General features: G+C 42.2%; 1 protein-coding gene across 3 annotated transcripts in view; it reads left to right on the top strand.

The window, feature by feature from the left end:
* Positions 1-24,019, top strand: part of NCF4 (neutrophil cytosolic factor 4) — a 74,821-nt gene extending 50,802 nt beyond the window's left edge. Inside the window, exons 9-11 of one of the 3 annotated variants that reach the window (XM_069736868.1) lie at positions 16,349-16,479; positions 16,566-16,631; positions 23,089-24,019. In XM_069736868.1, the coding sequence (XP_069592969.1) occupies positions 16,349-16,479; positions 16,566-16,631; positions 23,089-23,311 (420 nt within the window). In that variant the 3' untranslated portion in view covers positions 23,312-24,019. The remainder of the gene's footprint in view (positions 1-16,348; positions 16,480-16,565; positions 16,632-23,088) is intronic. The other 2 variants (XM_069736869.1, XM_069736867.1) reach the window with 2 other exon arrangements.
* Positions 24,020-24,447: the final 428 nt, after the last annotated feature.

The following is a 24,447-nucleotide window of genomic DNA, read 5'->3' as shown; positions in this document are numbered from 1 at the left end:
GCCGGTGCCCTAGATGCAGTGTTTCCTACTACGAAACTGGTGATTCCCTGACCCTGACTGCTTTGGCCTGACAAAGAAACCTGCACAGATACTGCAGGTGGTGCGGAAAATGGTGGCCCTACGCTGCCGGAAGGGATGTTGCGTTGCTGACTAGCTTCATTGGCCGAGGGTGCTACAACCTTAAGGGACGTTTGGTAGTTAGTCCAGGCTTGCAAATGCATGGTGGTTAAATGTCTATGCATGCAACTTGTATTGAGACTTTTCAGATTCTGTCCTCTGCTTAAGGTAGTTGAACATTTTTGACAGATGACTTTGCGCTGATCAATTGGATGTTGTTTAAAAAAATGCCAGACTGCACTCTTTCTAGCATCGGATACCTTTTCAGGCATTGCAGACTGAGCTTTAACCGGATGGCCACGCTGTCCTCCAACAGGTTTTGACTTTGCCACGCGTTTTGGGCAAGATACGGGCCCGGCAGATGGAACCTGTTGCGATGTTGATGCCTGCTGCGGCCCCTCCTCCTCCGCTTCAGAACTGCTGCCGCCTGCACCCTGTTCCCCCAATGGCTGCCAATCGGGGTCAAGAACTGGGTCATCTATTACCTCTTCTTGTAGCTCGTGTGCAACTTCGTCTGTGTCACCGTGTCGGTCGGTGGTATAGCGTTCGTGATGGGGCAACATAGTCTCATCAGGGTCTGATTCTTGATCATTACCCTGCGAGGGCAATGTTGTGGTCTAAGTCAAAGGACCAGCATAGTAGTCTGGCTGTGGCTGTGCATCAGTGCACTCCATGTCAGATTCAACTTGTAATGGGCATGGACTGTTAACTGCTTCACTTTCTAAGCCAGGGACGGTATGTGTAAAGAGCTCCATGGAGTAACCCGTTGTGTCGCCTGCTGCATTCTTCTCTGTTGTTGTTTTTGCTGAAGAGGACAAGGAAGCGACTTGTCCCTGACCGTGAACATCCACGAACGACGCGCTGCTTTGACATTTACCAGTTTCACGAGAGGAGGCAAAAGAGCTAGAGGCTGAGTCAGCAAGATAAGCCAAAACTTGCTCTTGCTGCTCCGGCTTTAAAAGCGGTTTTCCTACTCCCAGAAAAGGGAGCGTTCGAGGCCTTGTGTAGCCTGACGACGAACCTGGCTCCACAGCTCCAGACTTAGGTGCAATATTTTTTTTCCCACGACCAGCTGATGCTCCACCACTACCACTACCCTCATTACCAGCTGACAATGAACGCCCCCGGCCCCGGCTCTGTTGTTGGTGGCAACAAATGAGAGAGATGCCACACACGCAGGACTGTCACTGAAGCACAAATGTAAATATTAATCTCCCACTGATTTGATTTTTTTTTTTTTTTCAGGGAGACTTTAGGAAAAAAAAATAATAGAATAAAATGATTTTTTCAGGAAGAATTTAGAAACCAAATAAAATGAAATGATTGTTTCAGGGAGAATTTAGAAAACAAATAAAACAAAAAAAGGCTTTCTATGGCCCACTGAGTGAGAGATGACGCACACAGGAGTCAGGAGTGGCACACAAGCCCAGAGGCCAATATTTATCTCCCACTGATTGATGTAGTGATTTTTTCAGGTAGATTTTGGAACCCAAATCAAGCTAAAAAAATAATAGGCTTTCTATGGCCCACAATTGGAGAGAGAGAGAGAGATGGCATACCCAGGAGTCAAGACTCGCACACAAGCAGAAAGGGCAATATTAATCTCCCACTAATTTTTTTTTTTTTTTTTTTTCAGGGAGACTTTAGGAAAAAAAAATAATAGAATAAAATGATTTTTTCAGGAAGAATTTAGAAACCAAATAAAATAAAATGATTTTTTCAGGGAGAATTTAGAAAACAAATAAAACAAAAAAAGGCTTTCTATGGCCCACTGAGTGAGAGATGACGCACACAGGAGTCAGGAGTGGCACACAAGCCCAGAGGCCAATATTTATCTCCCACTGATTGATGTAGTGATTTTTTCAGGTAGATTTTGGAACCCAAATCAAGCTAAAAAAATAATAGGCTTTCTATGGCCCACAATTGGAGAGAGAGAGAGAGAGATGGCACACCCAGGAGTCAAGACTGGCACACAAGCAGAAAGGGCAATATTAATCTCCCACTGATTTTTTTTTTTTTTTTTTTTTTTTCAGGGAGACTTTAGGAAAAAAAAATAATAGAATAAAATGATTTTTTCAGGAAGAATTTAGAAACCAAATAAAATAAAATGATTTTTTCAGGGAGAATTTAGAAAACAAATAAAACAAAAAAAGGCTTTCTATGGCCCAATGAGTGAGAGATGACGCACACAGGAGTCAGGAGTGGCACACAAGCCCAGAGGCCAATATTTATCTCCCACTGATTGATGTAGTGATTTTTTCAGGTAGATTTTGGAACCCAAATCAAGCTAAAAAAATAATAGGCCTTCTATGGCCCACAATTGGAGAGAGAGAGAGAGATGGCACACCCAGGAGTCAAGACTGGCACACAAGCAGAAAGGGCAATATTAATCTCCCACTGATTTTTTTTTTTTTTTTTTTTTTTCAGGGAGACTTTAGGAAAAAAAAATAATAGAATAAAATGATTTTTTCAGGAAGAATTTAGAAACCAAATAAAATAAAATGATTTTTTCAGGGAGAATTTAGAAAACAAATAAAACAAAAAAAGGCTTTCTATGGCCCACTGAGTGAGAGATGACGCACACAGGAGTCAGGAGTGGCACACAAGCCCAGAGGCCAATATTTATCTCCCACTTTTTTTTTTTGTTCCAGGGAAAATTTATAAACCCAATAAAAAAAATAATAAATAGGCTTTCTATGGCCCACTATCTGAGAGACAGAGAGAGATGGCACGCTTAGGACTGGCACACAAGCCCAAAGGCCAATATTAATCTCCCTTTTTTTTTTAAGGGAGAATTTATAAAACCAAAAAAAAATCAATAAATAGGCTTTCTATGGCCCACTATTTGTGAGAGAGATGGCACGCTCAGGACTGGCACACAAGCCCAGAGGCCAATATTAATCTCCCACTTTTTTTTTTTTTTTCCAGGGAAAATTTATAAACCCAATAAAAAAAATAAAAAATAAATAGGCTTTCTATGGCCCACTATCTGAGAGAGAGAGATGGCACGCTTAGGACTGGCACACAAGCCCAAAGGCCAATATTAATCTCCCACTGATTGATTTATTGATTTTTTCAGGTAGAATTTAGAACCCAAATAAAGCAAAAAAATAAAAAATGGGCTTTCTATGGCCCACTGAGTGAGTGATGATGCACACAGGAGTCAGGAGTGGCACACAAGCCCTGAGGCCAATATTTTTCTCCCACTGATTGATGTAGTGATTTTTTCAGGTACATTTTAGAACCCAAATCAAGCAAAAAAATAAATAGGCTTTCTATGGCCCACTATTTGTGAGAGAGATGGCATGCTCAGGACTGGCACACAAGCCCAGAGGCCAATATTAATCTCCCATTTTTTTTTTTTTTCCAGGGAAAATTTATAAACCCAATAAAAAAAAATAAAAATAAATAGGCTTTCTATGGCCCACTATCTGAGAGAGAGAGATGGCACGCTTAGGACTGGCACACAAGCCCAAAGGCCAATATTAATCTCCCACTGATTGATTTATTGATTTTTTCAGGTAGAATTTAGAACCCAAATAAAGCAAAAAAAAAAAAAAAGGGCTTTCTATGGCCCACTGAGTGAGTGATGATGCACACAGGAGTCAGGAGTGGCACACAAGCCCTGAGGCCAATATTTTTCTCCCACTGATTGATTTATTGATTTTTTCAGGTAGAATTTAGAACCCAAATCAAGCAAAAAAATAAATAGGCTTTCTATGGCCCACTATTTGTGAGAGAGATGGCACGCTCAGGACTGGCACACAAGCCCAGAGGCCAATATTAATCTCCCACTTTTTTTTTTTTGGTTCCAGGGAAAATTTATAAACCCAATAAAAAAAAAAATAAATAGGCTTTCTATGGCCCACTATCTGAGAGAGAGAGATGGCACGCTTAGGACTGGCACACAAGCCCAAAGGCCAATATTAATCTCCCACTGATTGATTTATTGATTTTTTAAGGTAGATTTTAGAACCCAAATCAAGCAAAAAAATAAATAGGCTTTCTATGGCCCACTGACTGAGAGATGGCACACACAGGAGTCAAGAGTGGCACACAAGCCCTGAGGCCAATATTTTTCTCCCACTGACTGATGTAGTGATTTTTTCAGGTAGATTTTATAACCCAAATCAAGCAAAAAAATAAATAGGCTTTCTATGGCCCACTGAGTGAGAGATGACACAGACAGGGATGGCACTCTAGCAGAAATGTCAATCTTAATCTCCCACAAAAAAAAAAAAAAAACAGGGAGTGTCCTACAATTACTATCTCCCTGCAGTAATCTCAGCCAGGTATGGCAGGCAGCAATAAGGAGTGGACTGATGCACAAATTAAATAAAAAGTGTGTAGAAACAAAAAAGATAGCTGTGCAGAAAGGAAGGAACAAGAGGATTTGTGCTTTGAAAAAAGCAGTTGGTTTGCACAGCGGCGTACACACAGCAATGCAGCTATCAGGGAGCCTTCTAGGGCAGCCCAATGAGCTACAGCGCTGAGGGGAAAAAAAAAAATGTAGCTTCCACTGTCCCTGCACACCGAAGGTGGTGTTGGGCAGTGGAAATCGCTACAGCACAAGCGGTTTGGTGGTTAATGGACCCTGCCTAACGCTATCCCTGCTTCTGACGAAGCGGCAGCAACCTCTCCCTAAGCTCAGATCAGCAGCAGTAACATGGCGGTCGGCGGGAACGCCCCTTTATAGCCCCTGTGACGCCGCAGACAGCAAGCCAATCACTGCAATGCCCTTCTCTAAGATGGTGGGGACCAGGACCTATGTCATCACGCTGCCCACACTCTGCGTTTACCTTCATTGGCTGAGAAATGGCGCTTTTCGCGTCATTGAAACGTGACTTTGGCGCGAAAGTCGTGTACCGCATGGCCGACCCCGCACAGGGGTCAGATGGGGTTTCATGAAACCCGACTTTGCCAAAAGTCGGCGACTTTTGAAAATGAACGACCCGTTTCGCTCAACCCTAGTGGTGACGTGTTTCTATTATACTTTTCCTCTGATTGTTCTACTCCTGGTTTTGGGTTTACAAATGCTGTGTGAACATAGCCTAATGGAAACCTGTTATGTTGAAAATGGTATCTGATAAGCAGGTTTGATATTATAGAGCAGGAGGAGCTGATCAGATTGATGTACATTTTTTGGAGAATGTTTCAGTAAAAGTTGCATTTTATGCATACAAATTGCTAGTGTTTGCATGTATATGAGTCCAGTGGGCGGTCCTACACAGTGATTTACAGTCTTCTCTGCATGACTGTGCATGTAGATATAGCTGTCAATCACTAGTAGTACCGCCCACTGGACTAATATGCAGGCAAACACCAGAGATTTCAATGCATAAATACAAGTTATACTGAATCTTTTGCCAAAAACCTATATATCATTCTTCTCAGCTTCTTCTTCTCTACAGCATGCTGTTCACAGATCAGACTACATGTACAACGTGACAGGCTCTCTTTAAACAAAGGTAATTAAGTGATTATTAATAATTATCCCCAATCATCACCTTCAAGGATCACTGAAAGAACTCACTTGCCTACGGGTGTTTTAATTTTATTGAACATGATCTTGTGGCAATGTCTGCAACAGTAATAAAACCCTGCGTGATAGATGTAGTGTAGACCGAAGCTGCAGATTCTCTGTAAGAAGGAGGGCACTTTGCTGATGATATGTCAGTGATAGATCTCGGCCATAACGGATCCTTAGACATGATATTGACCTGGGTATAAAACAGATGTCTCTGGTCTGAAGATCTGTAATATACAAGAATGAGAATTATGATTCACGTTCCTATTTAATAAAAAATAATACAGTAATCCAAAAACCTGGTAAACAGTAGAAGAATTTATAGACTTTCACTGGTCTAAAGGTTCGCTATTTTCATCTTAAGGCCGGTGACACACTTGCGAATGCAATGCGAGAAAGTCTCGTGATTCTCTCGCATCAATACCCGACATCGGTCTCGAGACGGAACATTCAGCTGCATAGAAATACATGCAGCCGCACACTCCGGTCCCGAGTGCCGGCGGTAGTGCCGGATGTTGAGGTGCGAGACTCGTGCTAGTTTCTCGCATTGCACTCGCAAGTGTGACCCCGGCCTAACTTGTAAACTTGAGAAACAAGGACATGATCCTGCATCAGTAGGATGACTTCATATACTATTTTTTGTGTATACCACTGTATATGTTAATATGTCATCAGTTAATGTCCAGTAAGAAATTGTCCTCACTGTTGGTAATGAGCTACAATACTGTGCAAAAGTTTTTGGGCAGGTGTGAAAAAATGCTGCAAAGTAAGAATGCTTTCAAAATAAAAATGTTATTAGTTTATTTTGTTCAATCAATAAAATGCAAAGTCAATGATCAAAAGAGAGATCTAAGTCACATCAATATTTGGTGTCACCGCCCTTTGCCTTCAGAACATCATCAATTCTTGTACATACACTTGCACACAGATTTTGAAGGAACTGGGGAGGGTGGTTGCTTCAAACATCTTGGAGAAATAACCACCGACCTTCTGTGGATGTAGGCTTGTACAAGTACTTCTGTCTCTTCATGTGATCAAACATAGACTCGATGATGTTGAGTTCAAAGCTCTGTGAAGCTGTTTCATCACTTTCATAACTTTTTGTTCTCCTATAGTTCTAAATGGCAATGCTTAATGGTACTGCATGATGTATCTACCTGTTTTCCTCAGCATTGAGGGCACCAAGAACTTGTCAACATTGTGAAGTGTAGACGCAGTGGTCGGCCAAGGAAATTAAGTGCAGCAGATGAAAAACATATAATGCTTACTTGCTTTTGAAATAAGAATATATCCAGCAATGCCATTAGCTCAGAACTGGCTGCAACCAGTGGGACCCAGCTACACCCATCTACTGTTTGGAGAAGTTTGACCACAAGTGGTCTACACAAATTAATTCTAGCTAAAAAACACACATTCGACATGGAAATCATTACACCCGGCAGGTGGCGCTCATGGTTGGTGGACCCACTGTTCGCACTGGGCCGGCCCTGCCTAGGAATGGGCGCAGCTTAATGACTACCAGGTGTTCACTGGAGCTCCTGATGGTGGAGAGAAGCTTGGCTGCAGGTAGCTGCCAGGTGCCACTCCAAGGCAATCTCCAGTATTGCAGCTGCTGACCCAGGGGTCAGGTTCCCTGACACAGACTGGGGTCTACGTTCAGACTGGACTAATTCGGATACTGCCAGAATGTCTTCAGGATACAGGTGCCACTGATGCGGCTTCTGTGTTTGGAATCTGTGTTGTAGCAGTCCAATACACAGATTAATCAGAGGCACATGTTCAGACACACAGGTCTCGGACACTGATTCAAAGTCTGGACACACGGGAACTGGGGGGTGAGGTTCAGATACTGTCCGTTCGATTTCAGAAAGATCCAAAGCGCAAGAGAATTCTCGTAGGTTAAAACATATCTTTTATTCCGTTGTTAAAAACATATGGCAAAAGTATAAGAATGAGGTAGATGATGCGACTTTTCGGCCATAATAGACCTTTTTCAAGCCAGAAATACAGACCACAAAAATTCAGGCACTGGATTTAGTAGGACAAGGAACTTCAGGTTCAGGACTGGCTGCACTGGTACCAGGGACTTTGAGTTCAGGACTGGCTCATCGGGATCAGGGGTTCAGGTTCAGGACCCTGGCCACACTGGGATCAGGAGTTCAGGTTCAGGACCCTGGCCACACTGCGATCAAGGGACATCACAACTGCACTTGTAGAACACCACACTACCTATTGACTACATGTGTTGCTTGGCCCCTCCCTATTAGAGAGGGTGCCTTTTAAACAAGATGTGGCACTGTTCAAAAGTTTTATATATACAAAGCTGTGATAACATCTTCCCTGAAACGCAGGCAGCTAAGTTGGGAGTAATGAGAGGGTGAAGATCATGGAAAGGATCAGATGAAAGCTGTTGGAGGTGTTGTTTTCCAAAAGATGGTATATAAGCAGCACTTACAGGATGTTAGAAAGCATAATTTTTTACAGTCCGCTGGAATCTAAATGCAAGTCCCATGACGATCCCCATCGTCTTCATCCAGTCTGTGATGCCTCTCTCAGAAAACGCTGCTCCATAAACTAGTGCAGCAGCCACTGCTGGTTCTCACACTGTACTCTGTGAGACCCGGCCCCTGTTAACTGAGGTGATGTCAGTTAGGTTACCTCAGTTCACAGCGGCTAGTTTTCATGAGGGCAGCACGAGTGGTGGACTGATGAGCCAGTGAGGTCACCACACATCATCAGTCCGGCACTCATGCTGCCCTTGTGAAACCTGGCTGCTGTGAACTGAGGTAACCTAACTGACATCACCTCAGTTCACACCTTTACGTTACCAGAGTTCACAGCCACTGGGTCTCCTGGCAGCTGTGAAGCCCGGAAACCTTAAGGAAGACTTTGAGGGAGACTTTAAGGTTATTGGAACACCTGGAGCCTGTGAACTCTGGTAACCTTAGTTCACTGCCTTATGGTACTGTCACACTAGACGATATCGCTAGCGATCCGTGACGTTGCAGCGTCCTCGCTAGCGATATCGTCCAGTGTGACAGGCAGCAGCGATCAGGCCCCTGCTGGGAGATCGCTGGTCGGGGAAGAAAGTCCAGAACTTTATTTCGTCGCTGGACTCCCCGTAGACATCGCTGAATCGGCGTGTGTGACACCGATTCAGCGATGTCTTTGCTGGTAACCAGGGTAAACATCGGGTAACTAAGCGCAGGGCCGCGCTTAGTAACCCGATGTTTACCCTGGTTACCATCCTAAAAGTAAAAAAACAAACACTACATACTTACCTACAGCCGTCTGTCCTCCAGCGCTGTGCTCTGCACTCCTCCTGCTCTGGCTGTGAGCGTCGGTCAGCCGGAAAGCAGAGCGGTGACGTCACCGCTCTGCTTTCTGGCTGCCCGGCGCTCACAGCCAGACCAGAGAAGCAGAGCGCCGAGGACAGACAGCGGAAGGTAAGTATGTAGCGTTTGTTTTTTTACTTTTTAGGATGGTAACCAGGGTAAACATCGGGTTACTAAGCGCGGCCCTGCGCTTAGTTACCCGATGTTTACCCTGGTTACCGGGGACCTCGGGATCGTTGGTCGCTGGAGAGCTGTCTGTGTGACAGCTCTCCAGCGACCAAACAGCGACGCTGCAGCGATCCGGATCGTTGTCGGTATCGCTGCAGCGTCGCTATGTGTGACGGTACCTTTAGTCCAGAGCGATGCCCTCTTGAGAACCGGCCACGGTGAACTGAGGTAACCTGACTGATGTCACCTCAGTTCACAGAGACAGACCCGACTGTGGCTGCTGCTCCAGTGTAAGGAGCTTAGTCCTCAGAACAGTGTTCCATAGACTGGACAAAGAAAACCGGGATAATCGTTTGACTTCCATTTGGATTGTGGCGGATGCTTGTTGTTTTTTTTGGGGGGGGGTAATAGATGGGTAAAAGGTGGAACTTGTAGGTGAGTGATTTTTACATATAAAGGACTTTTCTATGTATTTATTTATTTTGACTGCGGGGTTAGTAATGGAGGTATCTGATAAACATCTCTTCATTACTAATCCCTGGGCTTGATGTCAGCGGACATTACACAGCTGGCATGAACCCAAAACATTACCCTGATTACCACCGCACCAGGATAATTGGGAAGAGCCAAGGCTAAGCGACAGAATTTGCAAATCTAAAGGATGTGCCATTACTGGGGTGGCTTAGAGCTGGCTTTATTAGGCTTGGATGTGACCACAATCCATGCCCCTTCCCAGCCTATTAATATCAGCCAACAGCTATATGCTTTGTCTTAGCTGGTTACTAATAGGAGGGACACCACCTTATTTTTTTACAGTCCCCCCATTTTTTATAACCAGCATAGGCAAAAGAGAGAGCTGTAAGCTGAAATTAAGAAGCCTGGAAAGTCCATGGATATTGGCCACTTCACAGCATAATAAGACCAGCTCACAGCTGTCTGCTTTCCCTTGGCTAGGTATAAAAATAGGGGGGACCCCATGTCATTTTTTTTATATTTATTTGTTTATTAGCAAGTACAGTAAAATACACATGCAAGACACTGCTCCACTCCTCCACTTGGACCTCTGCCTCTTGGTTCAAGATAATTATTATTATTTTTATTCTGTATCATTTTAAGTCATTTTCCTATCCACATTTGCTTGCAGGGCAATTGTCCGCTCATTCCTAAAGACAAGTAATAAAATAGCTAATTAAAAGTATTTTTACATTTCTAATAATTTTTTCATTTATTAATTTTTTTTCTTCCCCCAGAAGAACCCTTAACCAGAAAGTGCAGTCTAAAAGTGATTGTGCATTTTTCTCCCTTAACCACTTCCCTATTTGGCCTATTTCCATTTTTTTGCTTCTGTTTTTTTCAGTCTTGCCTTTGACAATAAATTGAGGAAGCCATTGCTTTTTTATTTTTCATGTCCCTGCAACTGAGGAAGTGAGTTCGCCCATACATTTGATGCATTAAAAACAATTGCACCATTTCCAAAAGGATAAACTTTTCAAAACCAAAATTTGTCTTTATGTTGCCATATTCTGACAGCCATAACTTTATTTTTTATTTTTCTATCAAAGAAGCTGTGTTGAAGGAGCATGTTATTTTGTGGAACAGGCTGTTTTATTGTTACAAATCCTGAATGCATATGGCTTTTCAGCACTTTCTAGTTCATTCTTTTTTTTAGAAGCAAGGTGTCAAAAATCTGTGTTTTTTTACTTGCCTTTCCTTTAATGGTGTTTACTATGTGGGTCCAATAGCAAAATATTTTATTTCAGGCCAGCTTGGATATGGTGATACAAAACATGTTTTTCTTTCCTTTTTTTCAAAAAGGTAACAATCAGAAAAAGGGAGATGTATTAAAGCGTACCTGTAATCTTAGTTGACTTTTTAAAATAAGCTGACGTGTGTACATAATGGAACAACTATTTTTTGCCATTACTTGACTTGTATCCTGCATCTTCCACCAGTTTTCCCCTTTGAAAGCTCTATGTAGACATTTCCGTTGTCTCTAGCTAGTGAGTGGAGACCAACTGGTATGATGTCTCCCATATACAGCAGAGTATAGAATATTAGAGTGCGTGCACTCAGTAAGAAGAGGAACGAGAAAGTGCTAATCAATCAGGGTATTTGACTCTTCAACACAGCAGAAGTGATGCTGATAAGAGTTTATTGTGCTAGAGTTTTAGTCCTCTTTCTCTGTGAAGAGACAATTTGGCTATTTAATTTCCCAGACGAGCATGCATGGCTTATAAGTCTCCTCACTCTGACATGCCAGGCTTGGCTTGTCACTTTCCACAAGGAGAAACATTACCATTTAGACCCCATTGAGAAAGCACAATAGTTTAATACACAAGAAAAGTAACAACAAAGTCCTGATGTTTTGACCCTCTTTCGTCTTTTTGTAAGAGTTACTTGACGGTCTGTAGAAGAGACATACAGTATAATTCACCACATGCTTTGCCATATATACAGTGCTAAATATCAGCAAATTGATTGACGAGTGTACATATATAAAACAGTAGGGTTGCTAAGATTAGGTCTCGTGAGGAACACGTTCATATACAATGTACTAGAATAACCCCCAATAATGTAGCATAACGTAAAGAAAACGTTTGGCAGCTACAGAGGAAGAGGAAGAATGGATATGACCCTTCTGTAGACTTTCGTTAACATATTCTTTCAATGTGGTCCATTCAGGCTCCTACAAATTGTAAAGGCGAGCTTTAGGCAATTTGGCGCTAGCATTAAGATCAATAAGACAATCAAAGGGACGATGGGGACGTAGTAGCTCTGCTTCTTTTACGGAGAACTCATCTCCGAAGTCCTTCATGTACCCTGGCAGATTTTCAGACTAGAGGAGCATAGTTGTACAGTTTTTAGACATTTCTTTCAACAATTGGGGCTCCATTTAACAATCTCCTTCTAACAGCAATCAATACCAGGATTGTGAATCTGCAACCATGGAAGCCACAGTACCAACCCAGCAGGTAAATTATCCAAAACAGGAGATGAATTTAGAGTGGAGTGCTCCCATTTGGAGAGTGAAAACCACGATTGCCCTCTTGACCAAATTCCGGGCTAACGGTGTCATGTCAAGGGTAAAGGTTTGAGTTGGTCTTTCTAAACTAACTGTCCCTAACCCTAACTTCAGAACCAGTCCCGAATCAATAAAATTAGCAGCATACCCACAGTCAATGAATGCCAATATATAACACAAGGTTCTCGAGAATAATACTGTATTTATCAGTACTTTATCAGAGGAATAAAAGGGTACCTGCGAGTCTAGCTGATCTCCTCGGCCATCACCCAGACTCAGATGTTCTCCCGATGGTTTGTTAGCCTGAAGAAGAGTTAGATAATTCCTAAGAAAATGTCCAGGGAGACCACAGTACAGGATCCGAGATCTTCTCTACGTTTCTTCTCCACAACACGAAGACTGGAAACTCTAACCTCCAATGATTCCACCTCAGGTAAATGGACCTGCTTCTGGGACATATAATGGGCAGCCTACTGTTCACCACATATCTCATGAATTCTGTGGTCCATTCGCAAGGCCTAGGTCATGGCCTCAACCAGAGAACAAGGGGCATCATTAATTTCAGGGCCACAGCATCCTTAAGGGTTTTGGAAAGGCCTTTGTGGAATGGGCACCTGAGAGCAGCATCGTTCCACAGAACTTCGGTGGAACTTAGTACAGCAGTCCCCAGCTGTGCGACCCCTACTGTGCCAGATTCATGATTTTAACCTCAGCGACCGGGATCCTGTTGAATTCGTCATATATCAGATTTAAACTGTCAAACAAGGCATCAACAGAAAACCATTCTGGGGCTTATGGGGACAAAAAAAATGCCCAGGTCTGAGGAACCCTTCACAGTAGGGACATGATTATATCACCCACTGGAACTTCTTCCCTGACGTCTGGGGGTGCAGGGTGAAAAGTAACCTACAGCTCTCCCTGAATACCTTAAACTAGTCTTTCTTTCCCGAAAATTTATTAGGGAGAGCCATTACAGGTTCGGGAGAGACCAACTGTACATCAGTAGGTACTGATGTCACAGCAACTGCTGGCAGTTGAGGCCTATAGGAGGTCTTCATCAAATTAATTATCTGACTCTGCAACTGATATGGCGATGACTCCAGACTCTGCCATTCCTTAGCCAGATCGTGAGTCATCTATGTCAAATTCGCCACCTGGTCACAAAACGTGTGAACAGGCTCCAGACTGGTGAAAAAGAGAAACATATTGGTCTGACGTAATGTGTCTCTGAGTCACTTCTTACGGCCAAACCGTAAGTCAGGACAATCAAGGAGTCCAAGGTCAGAACCCAGGAAGGTACGTCAAAAACAGAAGGAAGATGCAAAGACATAGGTAACATTCCGAGGTCAGAATACCAGGAGGATAGCATCAGAGCAGAAAGGGTTAAACAGATGGATGCTCAGAACGAGGTCCAAGGTCAGGCAACGAAAGATCTACAAACAGAATGCAAGGCACAGAGTAATACACCACACAGTAGCTGAATGTTCATCTGGCAGAAGTCTGGGGATAACAGCCCAGTTAAGTAGGCTAGCAATCATCTGAGACAATGAACACCTTGAGACAGCCAGTGCCTCCTAGTCTCAGACTGGATTGCTGAGCTGTCAATCAACACACCGATGGCTCAGCACGTCCCATTGCCAGACTGGATAACAAAACTGTTAAATTACTGACAGCACTCCCCTGTACCAGATTGGGCTGCTGAGCTGTCAGTAACTGCATCCCAGACACACTGAGGGGTGGAACCGTGACAAAAGCCTTATGAGCATCACTACTACTGTGTTCGGGAATGTAGGGAATTGTCCCATACAAAGCACACACAGCTTTGATGGATTCCTGCTCCCTCCTACCTCTGTAGTACATGTCCAGAAGATGCAGCAGCAAGTAAACCATATTAAAGAGGTACTTAGCAATATATCTGTGAGTCCAGCATTAGGGGGAGATAAAACACTTACCAGAAAAAAGCTGTAGGGTTTATGTCTCTGTGCTTCCCTTTCCCTCTGCTCCTCCTTCTTCCTATCCTTACATAGACATCTTAATATGATCCCTCAGAGAGCTGGCAGTCTTTTTTTTAATATGATAGATTTTAGCAGTTTTCATGATCCGACCATGTCCCTGTACGGTCAGACACGGCCATTACACAGTACACAGCAGGGGAACATGTATAAGATTATCTCGGCACAGGAATATTCTATTTAAACACATCCAATTGTGGAAATTATTATTATTCCAAGATCTATTGATTAAAATGTTAATGTTTTGTTTATGGGGAAATCTCTGTAAATTATCCCTAAACACCCAAAGCAAGTATATTTGCATCCAGATCTTCTCTTCTGTGTGGGGTTATTCTCAATAGTCGCCATCTGGAAGCCTGCCTTTAATAGCTATTTGCCAGCTTTGTGCATTAGAACCAGGTCTAGCAAACACCCGCGAGCCACACATGTGGCTCCCTAGCCACAGGTTGGGGGCCCCTTACATATAGTTTATTACAAAGTTTCTTATATTTGCTTTATCTTCTGATTTATGCAAATGTGTTGAAAGGATATGTTATCAGTAGTGATGACTGGGTATATTTGTTACTCGAGATTTCCAAGCACGCTCGAGTATTTTGGGCGTGCTCGTAGATTATGTTTGAGTCGCTGCAGCTGCATGATTTGCGGCTGATAGACAACCTGAATACATGCAGGGATTGCCTGTGTGTTAGGGAATCTTCACGTGTATTCAGGCTGTCTAGCAGCCACAAATCATGCAGCTGCGGTGACTCAAACAATCTCCGAGCACGCCCAAAATACTTGGAGAACACCCGAGCATGCTTGGAAAACCTGAGTACCTAGTATGGTCGCTCATCACTAGTTATCAGTATTAGATTACAGGACAACCCCTTTAAGGATTACAAGATGGCAAGTCTAGGTGTTGTGAATTCTGTTGTCAAGCTCCCTCCTGTGGTCGTGAATGGTACTTCGGCTGGTTCTGTCCATGGGCTTCCTCTGGTGGTTGTGAGTGGGGCTGCGGCTTCTGAGTTTCCTTCCACAGGTGACGAGGTTAATTCGTTAGCTGGCTGCTCTATTTAACTCCACTTAGATCATTGCTCCATGCCACCTGTCAATGTTCTAGTATTGGTCTAGTTCGCTCCTGGATCGTTCTGGTGACCTGTCTTCTCCAGCAGAAGCTAAGTTCCTGCTTATTTTCTCTTGTTTGCTATTTTTTGTCCAGCTTGCTATTTTGATTTTTGACTTGCTTGCTGGAAGCTCTGGGATGCAGAGGGGCGCCTCCGCACCGTGAGTCGGTGCAGAGGGTCTTTTTGCGCTCTCTGCGTGGTTTTTGTAGTTTTTGTGCTGACCGCAAAGTTACCTTTCCTATCCTCTGTCTGTTCAGTAAGTCGGGCCTCTCTTTGCTAAAATCTATTTAATCTCTGTGTTTGTGATTTTCATCTTACTCACAGTCATTATATGTGGGGGGCTGCCTTTTACTTTGGGGAATTTCTCTGAGGCAAGGTAGGCTTTATTTTTCTATCTTTAGGGCTAGCTAGTTCTTAGGCTGTGACGAGTTGCATAGGGAGCGTTAGGAGCAATCCACGGCTATTTCTAGTGTGTGTGATAGGATTAGGGATTGCGGTCAGCAGAGTTCCCACGTCCCAGAGCTTGTCCTGTATTATTGTAACTATCAGGTCTTTCCGTGTGCACTTAACCACCAGGTCCATTATTGTCCTAACCACCAGGTCATAACATCTAGGGCCCTTTATAGGGTCCCCAGCTTTTGTGGCTACTATTGCACCCTGTGATAATTTTTCAGGAGTAGTGAGCCATCAAGTGACAGAGTGGTGCCCCGCTCTGTCTAACCACCTAGATGCCTTGGTCACTATTGGCCAAGGCGTCTAAGGTGGTAAACGCCAGCACATATGGATCAGATTCCTGGTAATTCTTTTATCATTTATGCTGCTACTAAAGTACAACAAAGATATGTTTAAACAGCTTTTGAGATCTCTTATCTAGCACTTTGGTTAGGTTTGTAAGGTCAAATTTGCTGACTGATCCCCTCTTAGGTGACTGTTCGTAGGACACTATGCTATTAGGCCACATGTTACTTATGCATCTGATAATTGAGATGCTAATAAAATAATCAGCAGTAATACTGTATATTTCGTATTATAACCCAACGTGCTCGTCTTGCTTTGGTTATCAGGGATCGACTGCAGATGGAGTAGGGATTTTCCCACTGTCCTTCGTGAGAATCATCAAGGATCTTCCGGAGGAAAAGTTTCCTGCCAGCTGGCTACGTTGCTACTTCCACGATTATGATGTGTGCTCGATCAGGTATTTATGGTAGGGGGCGCTATTGCTGTCACCGTTCCCGTTATAACTATGCAGCGCACAGATGTGTACAATCTTCTGTGTTGCAGAGATATCCCCCTGGAAGAGGATGTGAAGAAACGGCCGTCATACAACGAACTGCTACAGTTAATAAGGTAAGCCTCTCCTATCTGAAAATAAAGCTTGAGGCCGGTTAATGAACTGTGCAGTGAATCCAATCAATTGATCTCTTGTTATGTAAAAGATTGACGACATCGAGTTTATCGTACGCTTTAATTGGCTGGTTTATTCAATATGTACATTATTACTGGCAAGTGGCATTTCCCTTGGTTGAAAGAAGCAGCGTTTCTCACAAAGGCTTCAGTATGAACTAAGTAAGAAAAAATCTGGCATTGGCGATGATAGAAAAAAATGATATTAAAACATGACTTTTAATAGCGACAATTAAAAATGTAGGAGCAAAAGAACATGTGCAATACATAAGTACAAATAAGTGAGGAGGGAAATGAGGGGAAACAGGGGCACAGGCCTACGCGTACATTTGTGTCCCTGTTTCCCCTCACTTCCCTCCCCACTTATTTTTATTTTTGTATTGCACATGTTCTTTTGTTCTTATATTTTTAATTGTCACCATTAAAAGTGATGTTTTAGTCTAATTTTTCTCTATTATTGCGGATGCTGGATTTTTTCTTCTTTATTGTTCTCTCCAGAAGTCGGTCTGTAGTCCGTGATTCAGGTAACAATTTTTCCACGCTTGGTGAGCCGATTTCCCTTTTTCCTTTTTCCCTTTTTCTTTTTGACTTCAGTATGCACTATTGGTGTTTTTAGCATAGAAGAAAATCAATAACTGCTCGAAAAAATAAAGCCAATTTTTTTTATATATAACTTAAATTGTCCAGACAAGCCTCGCCATTTACAGAATATTTTGCCGTGATACCAGGAGTATTGCAGAAACAGGTTTAGTAACAATCCCTCGAGCGGTTTAATAAATATAACATTTTCATTTTGTGTATTGATACCATTCATATCAAACTAACGCACTTCCAACTGCTGCTATCTCAAAGGTTTTTTTAAATCCAAGGATTTTCCAGAAGTTAAAAATTATATATTATTGAGCAGTTTAAGGGTCTAAAAACCAAAATAATAAACCAAAAATATTGCATTAAAAAAATAAAAAAATAAATTTTTCAATTGATCAACAAAATTACATTATTATGAAAAAGGCTACAATAAAAACACAAATCACAATGGACATGATTAAAGCAGATTAAAAAATGAGGGGGCAATGGTAAGATTTTGATTCAACAATTGATTAGTTATATAGTTAGTTATTAGTTATATAAATAATGCTTGCAATATCAAAACAGTAGGTACAATTTCATATAGTTAAAGGGAATCTTTCACCTGGTTTTTGCCACCAAATCTGAGAGAAGCATGATGTAGAGACAGAGACCCTGATTCCAGTGATGTGTCACTTACTCGGCTGCTTGCTGTAGTATTTTTTTTTTTTAAATCAGTTTTATCAGCAGGAGATTATCACCAGAGGACTGCTAAACCTGCTGCCATATAATCCTCCATATTCATGAGCTCTGTATAATCCCGCCCCCATCACTGATCTGAAGTTTTCTGTCTATGCACTGTGTACGCAGAAAGAAGCCAATCAGAGATGTGGGCGGGGTCATACAGGGCTCAGCAGTCAGAGAACTGGTAGATCTGCAGCAGATAAAACTGCAATTTTCTCAAAACTGTAGCAAGTAGCCCAGTAAGTGAAACATCACTGGAATCAGGATTTCTGCTCCTTCATTATGTTGCTCTCAGATGTGGCATAAAAAAACAGGTGACGGATTTCCTTTAAAACGGGAATGTTGAGATAAAGGAACTAATGTCCAAATTAATGATTTTATTACACAAGCCTCATAATTAGAAATGTCCAAACAAATTATGTTATTGCATAAGCCCCATAGACAAGGATGGCACAGCTATAAATAATTAGTTCAGGAGCCACATCTGATTTTAACCATCGTACTGACCCAGTTATGTAGATGGGTCACTTTGGAGTGTTGCATGGGGGACCAGGCGTGCTATCTACATAACTGGGTCACTACGATGTTTCATTATGGACTTACAAATGTAATATCTGCCCTAATTGTGCTGTTAATAGCAACTTCAAGAATTAAAATAAAGTGAGAATTTCATTTAATATTTAGACTTTATACAAGAATTCATAGATACAAAGAAAAAAGACTAAAAACATATACAAAGGCGCTCAACCTGAAGCACTGCCACAAATAATATACAATATATGGTCACAAATTGCATTATAAACTCACTGATCCCATAGCAATAATAGAGTGCATTGATGCAGCCCATAATATTAAAGACAAGTATAGACCCCTGAGGAAGCCTGTTTGTGGCGATACGTGAGGCAAAACATTCTAACTGTGTGTATTTTAATGTTGGCATTTTCTGATCTGCATTTATTTATTCCCACTTTATTTTCACCTTCAGGTACTAAATGCTATGTACTACATATCATTATGGAGGAGGTGCTCTTTGTTTATTGCTTACGCTTTTTGACACATTATTTATTAATTGATATCAGCCTGTGGAATAATTTTTTATTGCAATACTTGTCTTTACTCTTTTAGTATCTATTTACTATACAATTTGTAAGGCCCTCATACACATTAGACTAATTTAATCGAAACTGCCAATATTACTAGTAGTATAGGGCGACAGTTTAATGTGTATGATGGCCCCTCAAAGCAATCAGTCATCTAAGCAATTTCGGCAGAATTCTGGCATAAATTAGTTTGAAAAGTCTCAAAAAGTTTGGCCAAACTTTGAGTTGTGGCTTACCTTACACCAGAAATCTTACTCCAGTCTGTGACTGGAGTAAGATTTGTGGCAAATCACACGGAGACCCATTCCACTTTTCAGATGCACCTGACTCATTAAGAGGCGTATCTCCCTTCATCACGCCTCATCATCAAGACTGGTCTTGATGAATTGAGACCCTCATATTTAAGTATTTGGCTAAATTGAACATGGATACCTTTCAAACACACATTGGGATGATTTGTAGAAAAATCAGTAATAAGAAATGTATATTTTTAGTGCGAAAGTAAGGAGCTTATGCATATCACATTGTACTCCGCCACCACAGTTCTATATTATAGACTCGTAGACGCTCTGGGGCGTTATTATCAAGCTAAATGCGCTACTATTCTGGCATAATCTGAGCCCCAAAAAACTTTTATGACTTGTACTATATTTATTGTGTGTTTTAGACAGTATATACGTCCTGTCTGTACAGGGACAAAATGTTATGGCTTGGCCAGAAAGGGGAGTAAGCTTATTCTGTAATATAATGGCCCCGATTCATCGAGACTGGCAATTTTCTCGTCGGTCTTGATTAGGAGGCTAGTTGGAGTCAGAGGCTACTGATTCATTAAGATACACAAGTCTCATGATGAATCAAGAATTTCTAATGAGTGGTGTAAACATTTTTGTGACTTTTCAAAACAATTTAATACAGAATTCTGGAAAAAATTGCTTTTATGAATCGGGGGCCAATTTGCCAAAATTTTGGTAACCTCATTAATAGGTGGTGTACACTTAGACTAGACAGACTAAATTTGGTGGATTTTTGAAACTGTCTAGAATTAGACATGTTGATAAATCTTCCCGTCTGTGTGCTGCTATTTCTCCGTTCTTAGAACACAAATCTGTGTGTGCCCCCTTTTTAAAATTGGTGACACACGATGGAACGGTAAAGGATAGAAGATCCATCTAACACAGATCTCTAATATGATTGTGTACATTATTATTATTATTATTATTATTATTTATATAGCACCATTGATTCCATGGTGCTGTGCATGAGAATGGGTTACATACAAATTACAGATATCACTTACAGTAAGCAAACTTAACAATTACAGAATGATACAGAGGGGCGAGGACCCTGCCCTTGCGGGCTTACATTCTACAGGATTATGGGGAAGGAGACAGTAGGTTCAGGGTTGTAGGAGCTCCGGTGTTGGTAAGGTGGTAGCTCCGGTAGTGGTGAGGAAGCAGCGGGGTCAGTTCAGGCTGTAGGCTTTCCTGAAGAGGTGGGTTTTCAGGTTCCGTCTGAAGGATCCGAATGTGGTTGATAGTCGAACGTGTTGGGGCAAAGAATTCCAGAGGATGGGGGATATTCAGGAGAAGTCTTTGAGGCAGTTGGGTTAGGAGCGAATAAGTGTGGAGGAGAGAAGGAGGTCTTGGCAGGACCGGAGATTACACGAGGGAAGATATCGGGAGATTAGTTCAGAGATATATGGAGGAGACAGGTTATGGATGGCTTTGTAGGTTAGTATTAGTAATTTGAACTGGATACGCTGAGGGAATGGGAGCAAGTAGCGAGGAGTAGCGAGGAGAGAGATGAATTAGGCGAGCAGCAGAGTTAAGGATGGACTGGAGAGGTGCAAGGGTGTTAGCAGGGAGTCCACAGAAGAGGATGTTGCAGTAGTCAAGGTGGGAGATGATGAGGGCATGCACAAGCATTTTATTAGATTGACAGTTGAGGAAAGGACGGATTCTGGAGATATTTTTAAGCTGTAGGTGACAGGAGGTCGAAAGAGCTTGGATGTGCGGTTTGAAGGACAGGGCAGAGTCAAGGGTTACTCCAAGGCAGCAGACTTCCGGTATGGGGGAAAGCATGATGTTGTTAATTGCAATAGATAGGTCAGGTAAGGAAGATCTATGAGATGGAGGAAAGATGATGAATTCAGATTTGTCCACATTGAGTTTGAGGAAGCGTGAAGAGAAGAAGGAGGATATGGCTGATAGATACTCCGGGATTCTGTACAGCAGAGAGGTGACATCTGGGCCAGAAAGGTAGATCTGAGTGTCATCAGCATAAAGGTGGTACTGGAATCCATGGGACTTTATGAGTTGTCCCAGGCCAAGTGAATATATTGAGAAGCGTAGTGGTCCTAGAACAGAGCCTTGGGGGACTCCAACAGAGAGAGGGTGGGATGAGGAGTTAGTGTTGGGAGTGCGAGACGCTGAATGTGCAGTTGGAAAGGTATGAGGAGATCCAGGATAAGGCGAGGTCTTTGATGCCAAAAGAGGAGAGGATCTGTAGTAGGAGGCAGTGGTCTGCTGTGTCAAAAGCAGAGGACAGGTCTAGAAGGAGGAGTACAGAGTATTGTCCATTAGCTTTGGCTGTAAGTATGTCGTTAGTAATTTTGGTCAGGGCTGTCTCAGTTGACTGATGGGGGCGGAAACCAGATTGTAGATTGTCAAAGAGCAAGTTAGATGAGAGGTGCGAAGAAAGTTCAGCGTGGACGTGCTGCTCCAGGAGTTTGGAAGCGAATGGCCGCCGTGATATTGGGCAATAGCTTGACATATCAGTTGGATCGAGGGTTGGCTTTGTAAGGATAGGCGTGATTGTGGCATGTTTGAAAGCAGAAGGGAAGGTGCCAGAACTTAGTGATAGGTTGAAGAGGTGGGTTAGGGATGGGATAAGAGTGGTGGTGAGGTTGGGGAGGAGGTGGGATGGGATAGGGTCGAGCACACAGGTGGTGAGGTGTGATTTGGAGAGAAGACAGTTAAGCCCCCCTTCAGTGATGTTGGATTGGGAGGTTATGGGGTTTGGGCATTGGTCTGGTATACAAAGGGGTTGTGGTGGTTGAACAATGAAGACTTGCCTTGTTTGGTCAATCTTATTTTTAAAGTGTGTGGCAAAGTCCTCAGCAGAGATGAGGGAGGTTGGAGGGGACAGTGGGGGGCGGAGGAAGGAGTTAAAGGTTTTGTATAACTGTTTGGGGTTGTAGGATAGGGAAGATGTGAGGGTTGTGAAGTAGGCCTGTTTAGCAGAGGTGGGAGCAGATTTAAAAGCGAGTGTTGCCTGTTTGAATGCAGTGAAGTCGTCTTGCGAATGTGTTTTCTTCCAACGCCGCTCTGCAACCCTGGACACTTGCCGGAGCTTTTTAGTGGTGTTATTGTGCCAGGGTAGTCTATTGATATGTCTGCCATGAACGAGAGGGGCAACCGTGTCAATAGCTGATGCGTGAGTGGCATTGTAGAAAGCAGTGGCACTGTCTGTGTCATGGAATGATGATATGGATGCCAGTAGGATAGAGTCAGAGAGTATGTGGGTGTCTAGGAGTGCAAGGTTTCTGCGGGGGTGCGCATGTTGCCGAACATGGATGACCGGTCAGGAGGACAGGGGTGAGATAGTGAACAGATGGTGGTAGGATAGAGGGAGAGGGGTTGTGGTGAAGTTAGATAGAGAGCAGAGACGGGTGCAGACCAGGTCTAGTGTATGTCCGTCTGTGTGGGTGGCTGCGGAGGACCACTGAGTAAGTCCAAAAGATGAAGTAAGGGACAGAGGTTTGGAGGCTGTTGACTGAAGGGTATCAGTGGGGATGTTGAAGTCACCCATGATGATGGTGGGAATGTCAGCAGAGAGAAAGTGAAGAAGCCAGGTGTAGAATTGGTCAATAAAGGCAGTGGCCGGTACATCTTTTCTTTTAGCAGTGTCCAAAATGTTACTCTCCTTGTATAATTTTGAAACTATTTTGTAAATGTATTTACTTATTAATTTCATGCTGCCTAATCCAGAAACGAGTTCCCTGGCATTGACCTGGCTCTGAATATGAAGGACCCAGACGGTGACCTGATTCGCCTTATGGACAACAGTGACATGGAACTTCTTGTGACAAAGGGAAAGAGAAAAGCACAACTAAAGAACTTCTTCCCCTGGGAATTACATATCACACGCATGGATAACCTGGACGTTTACAGAAAAATGGAGACGTCAGGAGCACGAGACGGTCAAAAATAATTCTACTCAAATTTAGACCAGAGAAGTGTTGTAACAGAAAATTACATTGAGATTGAAAAGTTAATCAGTGGGAAGTTTCATATAATCTAATCCAAAGAATTCAGATTATTTATTCCCTGCTCATCCTCGGCTTAGGAGTCCAGTAGGAGGTCAGTGATTGACTGTCAATCACGGTGTAGGACCACCCACTGGACTCCTGACCATAGAAAAAGAATAGATTTAAATGAAAAAAATGCTAAATATACTGAATCATTTTCTCCCAAAATTACATATCAATCTGTTGAGCTCCTCGTGTTCTATACTATGGTGGCCACAGATAGGTCCACACGTACAATTTCACAGGTTCCCTATAAAGCAAAATATCTGATCCAGTAGTCCTGCTTCTGTGTAATGAGGTAAGGCAAAGTGAACCCTGCCCATTAGAGTTTTGATAACAATGGACTCTTGGAGTTCTGTTCTGACAGCATTAATAAAATAGTAGCTTACGTTTTTTGGTAGAGATCAATAAAGCACTTAAAGGACATTCCATTTGACAATTAACTTTTTGTTCCTTTTAGTAGGACATTAATTTGTTACTTTATGAATTTTATATATATTTAATATTATTTACTGATAAATGCTGTGGGAGCAAATGTCTGAAAAATACAATTCACTTTTTCTCTCTACCTCAACCATTTTTCTCCTATAAAAGATAAAGAACCCAATTTATTACTGCATTTTGCGCTTTTTTTGTCTAGTTTTTTGCATTTGTGACTTATTCTTCATTGAACTTGTGCATTTTTTAAAAGTCTATTTTATCTGTTTCGCCCATGTTGTTTTTTTTATGTTCACCATTATGGGCATAGTTTTTACATTTTTGGAGTTTTTAGCTTTTTCATATATTGCAATTTTAAAATGTCTTAAAATATTTTAAGTGTATTCCAGCGTTACCCCTAGAGTGATTTTATATATGTCTGAGGTTTTTTTGCGTGCAAATTTTCCAAAATTTTAGCAGAGCTTGAGACGTTTTGCTGTAATAAGGTGCAAAACAGGCCAAAAACTAAAATTCTGAGAATTTTTTAAATCTGTGCAAAGTTCATTAACAACGTGCACCATTTTGAAAAATTTGAAACAAAAAAATCAACAAATACCAGAAG

Source organism: Ranitomeya imitator, chromosome 8, assembly GCF_032444005.1.
Source record: "Ranitomeya imitator isolate aRanImi1 chromosome 8, aRanImi1.pri, whole genome shotgun sequence".
Classification (NCBI taxonomy): Eukaryota; Metazoa; Chordata; class Amphibia; order Anura; family Dendrobatidae; genus Ranitomeya; species Ranitomeya imitator.
Note: the sequence above shows the minus strand (reverse complement) of the source record. Positions and strands in the feature narration are given on the sequence as shown.